Source organism: Lepisosteus oculatus, chromosome 11 (genome assembly GCF_040954835.1).
Source record: "Lepisosteus oculatus isolate fLepOcu1 chromosome 11, fLepOcu1.hap2, whole genome shotgun sequence".
In the NCBI taxonomy this organism is placed as follows: Eukaryota; Metazoa; Chordata; class Actinopteri; order Semionotiformes; family Lepisosteidae; genus Lepisosteus; species Lepisosteus oculatus.
This window is the reverse complement of record NC_090706.1, coordinates 17,098,395-17,112,570: the sequence shown is the minus strand read 5'-3', so window position 1 is coordinate 17,112,570 and position 14,176 is coordinate 17,098,395. Positions and strand designations below refer to the sequence as shown.

General features: G+C 46.4%; 1 protein-coding gene across 10 annotated transcripts in view; it reads left to right on the top strand.

The window, feature by feature from the left end:
• Positions 1 to 11,982: 11,982 nt before the first annotated feature.
• Positions 11,983 to 14,176, top strand: part of nfixb (nuclear factor I/Xb) — a 202,478-nt gene continuing 200,284 nt past the window's right edge. For all 10 annotated transcript variants that reach the window (XM_069195841.1, XM_069195837.1, XM_069195842.1 and 7 more), the window contains exon 1: positions 11,983 to 12,072. In XM_069195841.1, the coding sequence (XP_069051942.1) occupies positions 11,998 to 12,072 (75 nt within the window). In that variant the 5' untranslated portion in view covers positions 11,983 to 11,997. The remainder of the gene's footprint in view (positions 12,073 to 14,176) is intronic.

Sequence of the window (14,176 nt, the reverse complement as noted above, 5' to 3'; positions counted from 1 at the left end):
ATCCACCATTGTGTAACATTGCACTTTGTGTTGTATTTGTGTATTGTTAAAAAACTTGATTTAATTTACATGACAAAGTACTCCTGAGCAGTGCCTGAGGGCAAGGCTGGTGACGAGGTGCGGTGGGGTGCGAGGAGGATTGCTAATGCCTAAAATATCTCCCAGAGACCAAAGAGAAAGTTGTGTGGACCAGAGCCTGTAGCTGGTCTTGTATGCAATAGCTTGCCCAAGAACACTCTCCACAGCTTGCTTCTTCTTTGATATTCCCACTTGAAGCACTCCAAGACACTCATCTGACATGAGTGGAAGGAAATGCAAGGAGTGGACCGTTGAGCCCTGTTCCTGCAGAGCCACAGACCTGCATGTGGCTCCTACAGGGCTCTCCCAATCATCCGCAGTTAGACTCCTATAGCGGATGCTCTTCTGGGGTTGCAAGAGCCTGGAGCAAGGTACCCCGCAAGGTTGTTGAACTTGATACCCCGGCTTCCTTCAAGTAACTGCTGGCTGAGATCTTTGGTTCTAACTATTGAGCTACGCGTTGGCGGTATTAACTACCGAACGGGCTCGACAGGGCGAAGGGCATCCTCTTGTTTGTAGCCTTATGTTCTTATTTGGACTAATTTTACCCAAGTTACCTTTCCAACTAATTTATTAGGATACCTGGCAGCTCTCCAGTTTCGGGTCTAGCCACCCCTGCTTTTAATTACAAAAAAAGAGCCGAAAAGGCTGGTGTACTCTAAAAGAAAGATAAACCGGAAATGGAACAAAATCAGGTGTAAGGAGTTTACATTGCAGTTGTTTTATTCGTTCTGTGTTATGGGTATAGGAAGGGTGGGGACTGTGGACACCTGAAGTCGCAAAACCCCCACAGTCCAGCTGCTGCAGTGTCGCATGTGTGAGCTGTGGCCGCTCTGTGTTTTGAAGGGAGTTTCAGGAGGCTGGGTCCAATCGCAGAAGTGCCTGCCACGGGCCTGGGGATCCGCTTCAGAAATGAGAGCAGTCTAAAGGCGAGCGCTGCCCACTGGGAAGGCCAGGGCAAACGGGGGCGCGACCGCGTGTGTGGAAACGTAAATGTGCACGACCCTATCGCCCGGGTTCGGATGAGTCACCGCTCAGTAATCCAGTCAGCTGTCGGGGTTTTTTTTGTGTGCTGCGGTTGAGGACAATAAGACACTCAAGTCATTGATTCTCTTCGCCTTAACAAATAAGCGTTTTATCCTTTTCTAAAAAAATTCTGTCTTGGGTGTGTGTGGGGTGGGGGGGCAGAGAAAATACACACAGACTGATCCAATAGCACGTTTGCGTCCACTGAGTGTCGGGTTGCTGCACAAATTGAATGCATGACTCCGAGGTCATTTGAGTTCGGCGACTTACTGAGAAAAGGAGAGAAACTCCAAATGGCACTGGAACGATCCACATTACTGTTTCTGTCGAGCCCAGGACTCGTTCTGCAGCGTGTGACAAGGCAGGAGTGGGAGAACAGCTGGGATGCCTTTGCCTTCATTTTGCAGTGTGCAGTGATGCTATTGTGCTCATGAGCTTGTTTCTTCAGTTCTTCTTTCGCTTTACAGTTGACATTGCCACAAGAGGCACGCACTAGAGCCATAGATCTTAACCTTTACTGTTGCCTCCACCCCTTTGGTTCTTTTTGGTACCTTCCACACAAATGGGGCGTGTCTTGCTCCCCCAGAAGGGGCATCTCACACACCCCAGGTTACAAACCACTACTCTGGAGCTCTACTTGTAGAGAAAGTAAATTACAAGTCGTAGTGTAACAGTCTTATTGTGTCTTTGTTCATTATCCTGTAACCTACAGTAATCCAAGTGAACCAGTAATGTTGTGTTGTTAAATTAAAGGCCGGTTTTGGGTAGTGATGGATATTAATCAGTATTGATAACATATTATTGTTATAATTATAAAATTGGTATTTTGTTAATTTACTATCAATTGAGGCAATAAGGAATGTTTATTAAGCTTAAATGTACAGGATGAAGTTAGTCTGAATGCTACTAATTCTTATGCTAACCTAATATCACTGCTGAATGTCTGAATATGGATGCTTTACTAACATTCTGCTGACTGTACATTGGTTAATAAACGAATTAAGTATTTGTGTAGCACAAGTATGATCTGTTTTTGCTTCCTTTGCAAGAGAAACTGGGGAACAGTGCACGATGGGATGTGACTGGGTCTCTTAGGCCAGCCCAGTAATACTGGAAACACGTCTCAGACAGGATTACTTTTTTGTGCTTTGTGGCCAGCTACGATGTAAAAAATGAGACGCAGGTTTTATACAGAAAGGACCAAACTGCTCCCACTAAGTTTCGGACACACCTATGCTATGGAATTTCTGGAAGAGATTCGTTTAAAACATTCTGGTTTTCTTTTTCGTCTTTTCTCCAAGTGTGGGCGTCCTTTTGCTGCGGGAAGAGCTCATGTTCCAGTGGTGGACGGAGGTGGGAGAGGTGACACTCTGCACACCCGTGCACACACGGCAGGTCAGACTGGCTGTGGGAGTGACCTGGACTCGAACCCGAGTGTGCCGAGGCCGTGTCTGCAGTTATGACATGTGACTTTAAGGACCTGGCTGCGTCTCGCTCCTGGTCAGGCCCTGGCAGCCTATAAGATCATTCTGATTATTCAAATAATAAAAAACTCACAATAGTCTTGGCTGTTCAGAACTGAAGGAGTAGCAAGTTGGGTAAGATTTAGAAAAAAACAATTAAAGAAGAGAACTTGTCAAAGCTCAAGCTAGGTCATTGCTTAAATAAAGGAAGGTGGCTGTTCCTGTCGAACAGGAGGGGGTCGCTCGTTCTGAATATATAAAGATCGTTCTGGGACTTCTGCCCAGTCAGGTTAGGCTTTGTCTAGTAGGTTGTGCCCCGAAAGCTCTAGTTTCTCATTGGCAGCTTGTACCCTCTCAGCCCTCGCCATACACCCCCTCCCCCTCTCTACTTGCATTCTTTGTGAAAAGTGCTTAATAGCTGGTGAGCATTTAATGCACAGCTTAAACAATTACCATTAAATACCCCCTTCACAGCCTAGGGCTGTTATCAGCAAGTGCGATGAGGTGATTTGCTGACAGGGACGGGATGCTAGTGGAATTTGCTTCCCCAGGGCAGAGGTCAGATTTGGTGTTTTCTGTGGGGGTGGGGTTGAGCTGAAGTAGGCCCCTGAAAGACCACTAGACGGGGGGGCACTTTTGGCAGTAGAGCCTCCAGAAAGAGGGAGAGAGAGGGGCAAGGAGCGAACGAGCTTGGCACTGGGTGAAAACAGCCCTGTGTTAGATACCCCACACAATTCTCACACACTCTTGCACATTAATGGCACTGAGGAGGCTGGTACCCTTTAAGAACTGAGCTGGCATAATCTATTCAGCCTGGCATAGCTGTGGGAGCTGGGCTCCGCTGCCCTGGTCTGGGTATTTAGAAGGCTGGCACAGAGTGTCTTGCAAAAAAAAAAAGGACCAGGCAACAATGCCTCGCTTCATAAGGTGCCCTGTGATGCCATGGCAACCCCAAGTCCCTTCGAGGGGAGCAGCAGTGTGCCAACAAAATGCCATGGTTACTTTTTACCATGTTGCCCAGAAACCTTTGAAACTTAATAAGTGAAACCAGTGGGTAGAGAGGAGGAGAAGGAGGGAGAGAGGGGGGGGGAAATGAAAGTTCAGTGTATCCTGTTTCTCAGGCTAAAATTAGTCTTTGTTTCGAGCACTTGAAAAAAAACAACAACTTTACCCTAAGCCGTTTTGATGCAACGGAAAAGTAGTTTTTTTTGTGAAGAATTTTAAGAGAAAGTGAGTGGGGGGTGGGCTGTCTGGGGTGTTGGGGTTTAACTCTTGGAGAGGTATTAGCACGGCTGATCCCAGACAGACAGGTGTCGCCATTACGAGTGGCGGGCTGGGAACTCTTTCGCCCCTCGTCCCCTGTTTTTAACGTTTCTTGTTTCTTTTGCTGGTACCCTAGGCCACAACAATCCTGACGCAGACATATGGATCGGCACCCCACTGCTCCAACAGGGTTACTAATTAAATACTAAAACTCTTGCAAAGCTGTGCTTGATGTTTCTTCTTGGATGAATCAACAGTGAACGGCAGTAGATAATGCTGTGTGCCTGAGTGCTGGTTTCTGCAGCTCTGTAGAAGCCTGTTTGATAAACTTTAAATATTAATTAATTATACTGTCTCGGGTGGTTTTTTTTGCTTTCTATGTTTCTTTTATTTTTAATTTTCCATCACTTCCTGATCCAAAGTGTGGGGATTGGTATCACAGGCAAGACCCTGACCGCTCATTCTGGGTCATGGCGGTGAAATGCCAAGCGTGTGTAAAGCCAGCCTGTCTGGAGAAGCTGCAGAGTGTGCGAGTTCATGGTGTAACAGGCCTGATAACACCCTGGTTGCCCTCTGTTAGAGCAGCGTTTGTGCAGAACCTGGAGGGTCTGTCATGCTGACAGAGCTCAGGCCAAGGGAAGCCCGCGCGCACACGCCTCCCTCTTGGCGTTTTCATACTTGTATGCCCCTCAGATGGGCTCTCTTCTGCTTTTATTTGATGGGTTTCTGCTCCACCAATGTAAAACTCGACAAATGTTGAAAGTAGATGTCCCAATCACATCATTTTGGCAGTTCCAGATTTCAGAGGTGGCATCTAAAATAAAAGACTCTCTTTGTGTCGGTGGCTCATGACCTTTGTGAGCCTCCCAGGCCCAGATGTAGCAGTGCATTCTCTGATTTCAGTTCTGCACTGCGGGTTGTTTAATAAGCCATATTTGCTTTAATTTTCCTTTACCTGTACTCAGCCTGGTCATCACATTGCAATTACAAACACCATTTGCAACAGGGAGCCCTGTACTAGTGAGGGCTGCTGCGTGTCTGCTTGCCGGGACGGAGCAAGATCCCGAGATGCGCTGGCGCTCCTGTCAGGCACTGTGCGGCTTGCAGCCTGTCAAAAAAGGAAAGGCTCAGAGCACAGGCCTTCGTCCACCTTGCATGCTCTCCTCTCCACTCCTACTTCAGAAGCTGCCAGTTACTTCAGAATTGGGTTGATGTGAAATGAAAAATGCTAAAAAGGAAAAAAATGTTAACATGGTCACATGACGTCACGTTTCACTGTTTCTCAAAAGGCTTCTACCGTGTATTTGCGTGACTGAAGTTTGCCATGCGGTTTTTTACCATGATCCACTATGCTAAGCTTTGCTCTCCTTGATGTGCGTCACACCTCACTGTGATTTGACCGCAGACTATGATTTACTATATCAGGCTTTATTGTGGCCCCCTGCTGAGATATTCATTGGGTACCATTGTAGAGCACATGTTTTATCTCAGTGGGGCTTTCCAGCGTAATTAATTTAAAAAGCTGGTGTCGGGGATGGGAGACAGGAGAGGTCAAGAAAAAACATGTTTCCCAGATGAATTGGAGTGCGTGTGTGGAGGGGACAACAACGATGCAATACTTAATTGCATATAACTGTTTTGGATGTATAGCTATAGTGCATTAGCTAGCTGTGCATAAATCACTAGCTATTTTATTCCAATCTAATCAAACTCACAGGGCTGTATAACAACAATGAGTTGGGGGGAAGAGCAAATAATAGGCAAACTAGGATTGTGTAGTATAGAATAATTTAGTGCAGTGTAGCACTGTGCAGAGGGGAAAAGTATTCACACTTCTCTGATAGTGTAGTGTGTTGTAGCATTTGTGTGGGCTGGAATGCAGCTCGCATGCCATGTGCAAGGACTGTTCTAGTTTTCCCAAAAGGGAGCAGTAGAGAGACCATAAGATGGGCTCATGTTTGCTGGGGATTGCGGGCGAGCTGTGTGTGTGCGTGCCTGTGAGCGTGTTTTCGTGTGTGTGTTTGGGGAGGGGGGTTGTGGTAGGAGTTTCTCTGGTGATTTCCATATTATCCTGGGTCATCTAGGATAGGCAGCGAGCCACTGTTCCAGCATGGAGCCCAGCGAGGCATTGCAAGATTAAGGCCTGTTTTAAATGGGAGCTGCACAAAAGGGTCCCGTCTAGTGCTTTTTAATTCCCTTAAATTAGGAATTAGTGCCAGCAGGGCTTTAGCACAGCAATCATGCCATAACTATCCCATTCTCACTACCCCCACCCCTCCAGACCCACTTTTCCAGTCTGCAGTTTCATATGCAGGGTGCTTATTTGTCATTTTTGTTGTTAGTATTATGTTTCTATTTTTTATTAGGTTATTCAAACCGTTTGATTGCTGACAGCTCCATTCTTGTGGTGTCTGCCCCTGACAAAACTATTAGGAGTCGAGCTCTGCCTGCGCTGTGGGCTCGGCCCCAGCAGCGCTCGGCTGTCCTCTCTCCGGCTCCCAGCACAGTCCCGCCCTGCACGCAGCAGGGTGCAGCACGGGACAGAAATGAAAATTTCTCTCAATTTGTGATCTGATTTGCAGAGATACGGTATACGGACACAAAAATTGAATTCAATTACACATACAATGAGGTGATGGGAGATATCTGACAGGGGGGGGATTTCAAAATCTTCACCCTCCTTCACCAATCCGCATTCTCATATTGGCATATACAAAGAAAAAAAGCTGTCCGGATTTCAAAAGGATCTTAAAAACTTGCTGTGCATTTTCATAAATGTGTTTATGTAACTCGTGTTTTGTTTCTGTCAAGCTCCCTGTTTTCACTCCTCAAAAAATGTACTATTTGTTATTATAGTTATAATTAGGGGCCTGCATGTTTTTAATTTTAACAAACCTTCTGGCTCCCCTTACTGCAGCATAGCTGACCCTGTCGTACTGACATTTTCAACTGCTCTGTTATACAGTATATTTGTACAAAGGACTGCGTTTGGAAGCAGTAAAGTAATGCACAGTCTTCAAACCTTTATGATCCACTGCTGGAGGAAGGCTTCCCTATGATTGCTCTGCTAACACCTTTCTTTGGATGTACAAGAAGGCCTCTTATTGTGTGCTCTCTCTACTCTTGTACTTGATCCCTGGCACAGGACAGTGATGCTCCGAAGCCTCTCTTGACTGTATCCGATCCTCGGCACAGGGCGGTGATGCTCCAGAGCCTCTCTTGACTGTGGCCGATCCCCGGCACAGTACGGTGATGCTCCAGAGCCTCTCTTGACTGTATCCGATCCCCGGCACAGGGCGGTGATGCTCCAGAGCCTCTCTTGACTGTAGCCGATCCCCGGCACAGGGCGGTGATGCTCCAGAGCCTCTCTTGACTATATCCAATCCCCGGCACAGGGCGGTGATGCTCCAGAGCCTCTCTTGACTGTATCCAATCCCCGGCACAGGGCGGTGATGCTCCAGAACCTCTCTTGACTGTACCCGATTCCTGGCACAGGGCAGTGATGCTCCAGAACCTCTCTTGACTGTAGCCGATCCCCGGCACAGGGCAGTGATGCTCCAGAACCTCTCTTGACTGTACCCGATTCCTGGCACAGGGCAGTGATGCTCCAGAGCCTCTCTTGACTCCTGTACCCTATCCTTGGCACAGGGCAGTGATGCTCCAGAGCTGGCCAGAGCTGGTGGTGGTACTCCTGGCTGGCCAAAAGCCATTAGACATGGGCACCCAGCCCTGTTTCCTCATGGGGACCAGAGAGAGATCAAACCCTCCTGTGGGCAGTATATAAAATATGCCTTGCTTAGGGTTTGCACCTTGATGCTGCGTGGTGCAGTGTGAAGTACCATGCCACTACCACCATACCCCCCTCCCCGCTGGTTCGGTGCTCCTACGCATCCTTCATTCAGGTCTAATTAAAAATGCACTTTGTTTTCCCATTGGCTTTCCCCTAAATTCGAGCTGTAATGATTAAATGTTAAAGATTTAATGACTGGCTAATGGACTGGGGTTGTTTTTTTGGGGTGGGGGATATGCAGTTAGCTTACGTACACTTACATATGGAAACTGTTGATGCACAGGCCTGTGTAAAAGGTTGTATGTTTTTCAACCATTCATCTAGATATCTAGATTTTGCTTGGAATCTTTTTTTTTTTACAGATTCTTGTCTTTGAACAACACTTTTTGAAGGCCGTTTTCCTTGAAAGGCTCTATATAAAGTAATGAATGCTTGTTTGGTGCGGAGGAGGGCCTTTTGGGCTGTGCTGCCTCCTCCCAGCTACAGGGCCCTGGGTTCGATTCTGAACTTGGTCTCCTAGTACCACCATTTGTGTACAAGGAACCAGAGCGTAAAAAGAAAAAGTTGCATGTAGAAAGAACTCACAATCCACAAAAAAAGTTTTTTCTTTTCTTTGTGATAACACCTCTTCCTCTCTCCGGTTAATTTTGAATGTATTTTTCTTTTCGTTCAGAGACCGCAGGCCCGGGGGATTGTCTTTCCGCTCTGTCCGATGAGCTTCGCTGCACTCCCGTCTACAGAGCTGCTGCTTCCCTTGAACGCTTTCCCAGTCCCTTCCCCTCGAGGCTCTGCCCGTCTCCCTATAATCCTGCCAGGTCTGTTCCAGCTCCCAACTGTTGTCCATCTTGTCCAGTCCATGAGCAGTAAAGTTATTCAGCAGGATGAGCAGTAGGTGCACGGGTATTTTTTGTGTGTGTGCCCTTTTGCACAGATATTCCTGTTTAGACCTATTTGCCATTTTCTTTTTACAAACGATTTAGGTTTTCAGGTGCATTTGATCTTTTCAGTCAGTTTTCGGGAGTGCATCTACAGCACGTCTGTGTTTGAGACATTGCAGAAGTTCTGGGGAATATTGTTTTGGTTTTGTAGAAGTGTTACCTACAATTAAATTAAATGAGTCTGTGGTTCTAAAAGTATTAGTGTTTGTTTAGGGACTCTTAAAAAAAATGGCCCCCATTACAAACTTTCCAGAAGGCATCCTGACACACTGGCCCTCCATTACCTGTGTGTTTGCAATCAGAGCTTCTCTGTGCCTTTCTATAAATTATATGGAATTAGTATTGCACAGAGTGACCTAAATTTCCAATGTATCTTTAATGAGGTCAGTGTACAGTATGTGCTTCTCGTACTCATGAGTAAACCCGTTTCTAACTATTTATAATTAAGACTCCAAGTTGGTAATTAATGAGAAATTTAATTCCCAGAAGTCCTGAACTCTAGCTTTCTTAAGTCGTCCTCACTTTTTCTGGGTCTCCGTTACGGAGGTACAACTGTATTCTTTAACCCTTTTTTCCCCATCCATCTATTTTCTAACTGCTTCCCCCAACTCGGGGGTGGGGGGAGCTGGATCTTTTCCTGGCAAGCAGGGGGCACAGAGAGGAGTCCTGTCTTTGGACTGTGGAAGGAAACTGGAGCACCCAGAGAAAACCCATGTGAAAACACAAAGAACAAACCCCATGCAAATAGCACCCCAGGTCTGGAGTTGAACCAATTCCACTTTGTTTTATATCGGCACTGTTCCTCTTTCTATGCCAGACTAGGGTTGACTGCTGTACTGTGAACTAAGGCATGGATGTCAGGTTGGACAGAGACTTTCATCCACACAGCTGCACATCTTGGATCAAACTGTTACCATTTGCATTATTCCTTTGTCACAGATGGATTGGATCCAGGTCAATTCAGAGTTTAGAAAGACAGTAAATTGCTTGTTTTAGACTGTGTGCCCTTATGCACATGAAAGTGTCCTTCTGAGCTGTACGTAAGTACACCTGCTTGCACAGCAGTCAAAGGCAAGCTGTGAACACTTGATAGCAATATGAGCATATAAAGCTCATCTCCTTTGAAGCAGCGTTGCAGTAGACGTAGGTCTTTATATACATGTAGCTCACCCAACTCTGCAGATTCAGCAAAGGTGTTGGAGTAAATGCTTTTACATAAAAGCTTATTGTTCCTGAAAAGATTTTCTGTGTTTGACATCGCAGTAATTTTATTTGCACAGGACCGTTCCCATTCTAGATGTGTCTCAGCTATGGCAGAGGTCATGAATCTGCAGTTAAAGATTATGGTCTGAGGGGGGAAAAGGGGTATGTGCACACATGTCTCTTTATCTGGTTAGGATGTTGAAATCGGGATTTGTCTTTCAGGGCCGATTTTAGTGACCTCAATCTCGCGTCTACAAGTGTTGGGCAAAACAAATCTGAAATTCCCTCAGAGGGCTCGCAGGAGCTTCAGGAAGGCAGCTGGTGTGCCGAGGAGCACGTGCCTGAATTCACAGGCCTGCCTGTGTGTGCGCGTTCTGTGCTCTGGTTGGAGATCAGCTGTGCAGTCTTTGCAGGTCAGGCCATGCACTGGCTGAGCAAAGCAAGCAGCCTGCCAGTCCAGCTGATCACTTCGCTGCTCCGCGCCATCTGGTCACATCGGATCTGGATATCCCTGCCCTCGGCTTACCCCTCAGCCCGCCTCATGCCACTGCGCCCTGTGATTATTGGCCTTCGGACCCAAGAGCTTCCACGGCATCCAAGTCAAGCCATAATTTAGAACGGTTAATTGAACGGCCTGGAAGTATTGTCTTATGGAGATTATTTTTGCTGCTCCGATATTCTTGCTTGTGTAAACCAAGGCCAGGATGAGTTTCACCTCTTCTCTGGCAAGTGCTGTCTCTTTGATTGCATCATTCCTAATTCAGTTTCTGTCCTCAACTGAAGCCAGTCTAACTGGTACACGGTTTTGAACTTGCGACAGCCAGGACATTAATAATAATACATGGGCAAATATATTAAAAATAACTTAGTGTGGCGCAATACAGTATCTAGACCGTTTCATCCCAAAGGCTCCCAGCAAACCCAGTTTATCTACGGTGCCACTTAAAACTGCAACCGTCTCTCCTTCTGTTCCAACAGTCCCACTACATGGCAGATCAGGTAGAGGAGTGGGAAACTGCTCACTAATTAAGGCTTAAATGTAAGGAGACCAGACTGCGCAAGTCCAGAGTGGAGTTTGGCCAACGTGTGGCAAGGGTTAACACCCCTACTCTTATATAAGGCGCCATGTGATCCTTAGTGGTCAGAGCATCGCTTCAGTGTCTTATCTGAAGGACCCGTACCTCTGTCAGCACACTCTCTCCTGTCGCCATATGGGAGCTTTGGTTTGGAATTTGTGCTTTAGAGGGTTGAGCACCACCTACTGGTCCACCAGCACCATTTATAGCCACAGATTGGTTTTCTTTGGACATCTTCTGTCACAGGCCTAGCCTTGCCTAGCTTCTGAGATTGGACAAGATCAAATGAGAAAACGCACTGCTATCAGAAGGTGCTGAGCATTGCTGCCTCACTGCTGGGCGGTTTGATTTTGGGCCATGGGCACCTTACTGTGCAGAATGTCCGTGTTCTCTCCGTGTTTGTGTGGGTTTCCTCCCACGCCCCCCTGCAAAGAGCGCAGGTTGGGTTTAGGGACTGCACATGGAAATTGGCTTTTAGGTGAAGATGAGTAAAGGGTGTCATTTGTTCCACAAATATTAAAAAGGGTACTGTATGGTGTTGCTGTGAAGCAAATCAGACGTCTTATTTAAAAATAAATTTGAAGTCGATATGTAAGAATACAGCCTGTTTCTCCACTAAGAGCCCCCTGTTTTGCCATTCTTTTGCTAAATAAATTCAGCTGCGCTGTTTGTAGAAAACACCACTTTAAAGCAGAATGGAAGAAACAAAAACCAGCTTGGAAGAAAAGCAGGGTTTGGAGGCAAGAATAGGAGCAGAGAGTGCCCAGCGGGGGGGTGAGGGAGTGATCCCTTTTGACAGCCCCCCTGCTGCATCCTGTCTTTTCAGAGAGACCGCCCGCCCGCCCAGGAGAGCGAGCGCCACCAGCCCCGCCGCAGCCCTCGCCGGGGCGCCGCGCACAGCGGAGTCCTGCGCTGGTTGGCTGTTTCTGAAGGTGCGTTTGCGATTACATATGGCAGGGACTTGGCTCCGCGCGGCCACAGCTGCTGAGACCGTTAGGTGTTTTGTGTTGGTAGTCTCCCCTTTCTCTCTCTCTCACACACAAATTACAATCACTCCGTGCCGCTCTGCCTTTCCTGATTGGTGACTCCTGTTGCCTCGCGGTTCCGTGTTTTTTTTTCCCTGGGATCTGAAAGCTGGGATTAAGCGTCTGGCTCCCGGAATGGAGCGGAAAACCTCTGACTCCCAGATCAGGTGGCAGCTGTGCTATGACTTCTATGCCAGATCTTGGTGGATGGTAGGCAATTAATTAACTGCTTCGTTGCTGCAGTGATTTAATTGGGGCTTTTCACACTTTTTCTGTAATTGGAATTTCAGGGGGCATGGTAACAAATCTTTACATATTTTATAGTTTGGCCATCCGTAACTTTTCAAAAATACAAACAGATGGTAGAATCTTTTCAAAATGTTATAAAAAAGTTTATGGATATACTGGGAACACCTCCTTTTGCAGAATTGGGTGTTAATGCCTTTTTTTTAAAGATATGCAGCAATTTGATAGAGTCTGTTCCTAAAGCATTAAGTTTCAGTTTGTAAAGCACAGTAAGATGATTTGAATAGGGTGTTTGTAAAACATGCTAGAGTTTGACGTAAAGCACATCGACAGCAAAAATACCTTAACTGTTACAACAGAACTTAATGAGTGACCATTCATTGGAGTCACTGATGGATCTGTAATACCAGTTTCTAGTTCAGACGGCCTTTCTGGAGTGTTGTATCTGGTTATTACATTTCTGTTAAACGCTGGTGACAGTAATGATATCCACGTTCCTCTTGCTGCTGTCCCTGCAGTAGGGGCTTGCATGTCAGGGGCTGGCATCTGCCACACGTGCAGTCATTTCTTTCCCACTCCAAGGTCATCATGTCCACCGCACTTTCACCAGATGCTCTCTCGAAAGGATTGCTTTGGGAAGGGTAGAGGTTAAGTGGAGCACTTCAGCGTGGAAGGGAATTCTTCCTTTTCCTAGCCTGCGTTCTGCTCATCCTGCGTGGTCCCAGAGAGGGTTAAAGCCCAGCGGAAGCCCTCGCCGCCGGGGTTTAATAGCTGTTCTTTGTGATTTGTGGCTCTATTAACAGAAAGGAGTTCTGGCAGGTCCGTGTGTAGCGTGACAGATTGGCATCTTCAGTGCACGTTCAGTTTTGTTTTTTTACAGAGGAGCGCAATGATTCGCAGCTGATGATTTAATTCGGTCTGTCTTCCCTTGGATGCAATTTGGCGAATTCATCCCTCCAATTTTAATTAAGCAGCTGATAACTGCATTTTTAATCAATTTAAGCAACGCTTGAGTTATCTTGATTGAGGTGAGTTGTATTTAGTTGCATTTGTTTTCATCTCACCTGGATGTGCGAAGCATTGCCTTGAGTTGATCGAAAGGCAGGCAGGCAGGCATTGTCGGTGTCCAGCGTTGAGGAGCTGTTCCAAACGTTTCTCTTTGCCTTCCTCTTTATCAGACGCACTCCTCCAGAACCCCTGGGGTGCACAGCTTGCTGTTGAATTCCTGACTGGTGTTGTGGACCAATCAAAGAAGCGGGGTCATTAAATAGCTGTTTTCTCTGATTGCTGCAAAGAAACACGGACTCACGTCAAGCAGTCTTCATGAAGAGCAGGCGAGCCAGTGGTCCAGGAAGAGGTTTTGCCATTATGAGCAAGGGAATCATTTTTAAAGCTGATGTTTTATTCCATCTGACCTAAACCCAAAACATTGATGATCTGTAAAACCTGATGGTTGACAAGCTTCACATGTAGAGTGATGGAATAAGAAAATAGAGAGTTCGTCTCAATGAAGGTGCAGGGATGAATTGCAAAAGGGTCTTCAGGTATATTCTGAGAATAGGGGGGTTGTGAAGAGGCTTTGGAGGTTTGTGGTCCAAGCCATGTGTCAGTCACTGGCTTGGAGTGTGTAAACCTTAGACGCATGAACTGAATCTTTTTGAGTCTCCTTATGTCAGTTCTCATGAGACACAAAACCGAAGCCTCTGTGCACATGGGCCCATGCACTGTAGCATCAAGCACCTTGTGTGGATGAAACCAAGTGGATTTTCAGAGCAGTCAGCAGATCCAAAGGTTCTGGTAACTATCAGGGGGCCGTATTCATCAAAGAGTTCTCCAAGCATTAATTTCATGATGTTCTAGGCACATTACTTGTTGAAGAAAAAATCATTTCTGTAGTGAAAAGGTTGAATCCTTTTTTAATTGTTTGCATTTCCAAGAATTTAGGAATAGCTCTTTTTCTGGAAAATCACAACTCTCACGGTTGTGTCATCCCCGCTGTTCCTTCACATTTTGATGGCTTTATTTTAAATTCCAAATTTATTTCCCAGTGTCTCTCAGGGGCTCAAAA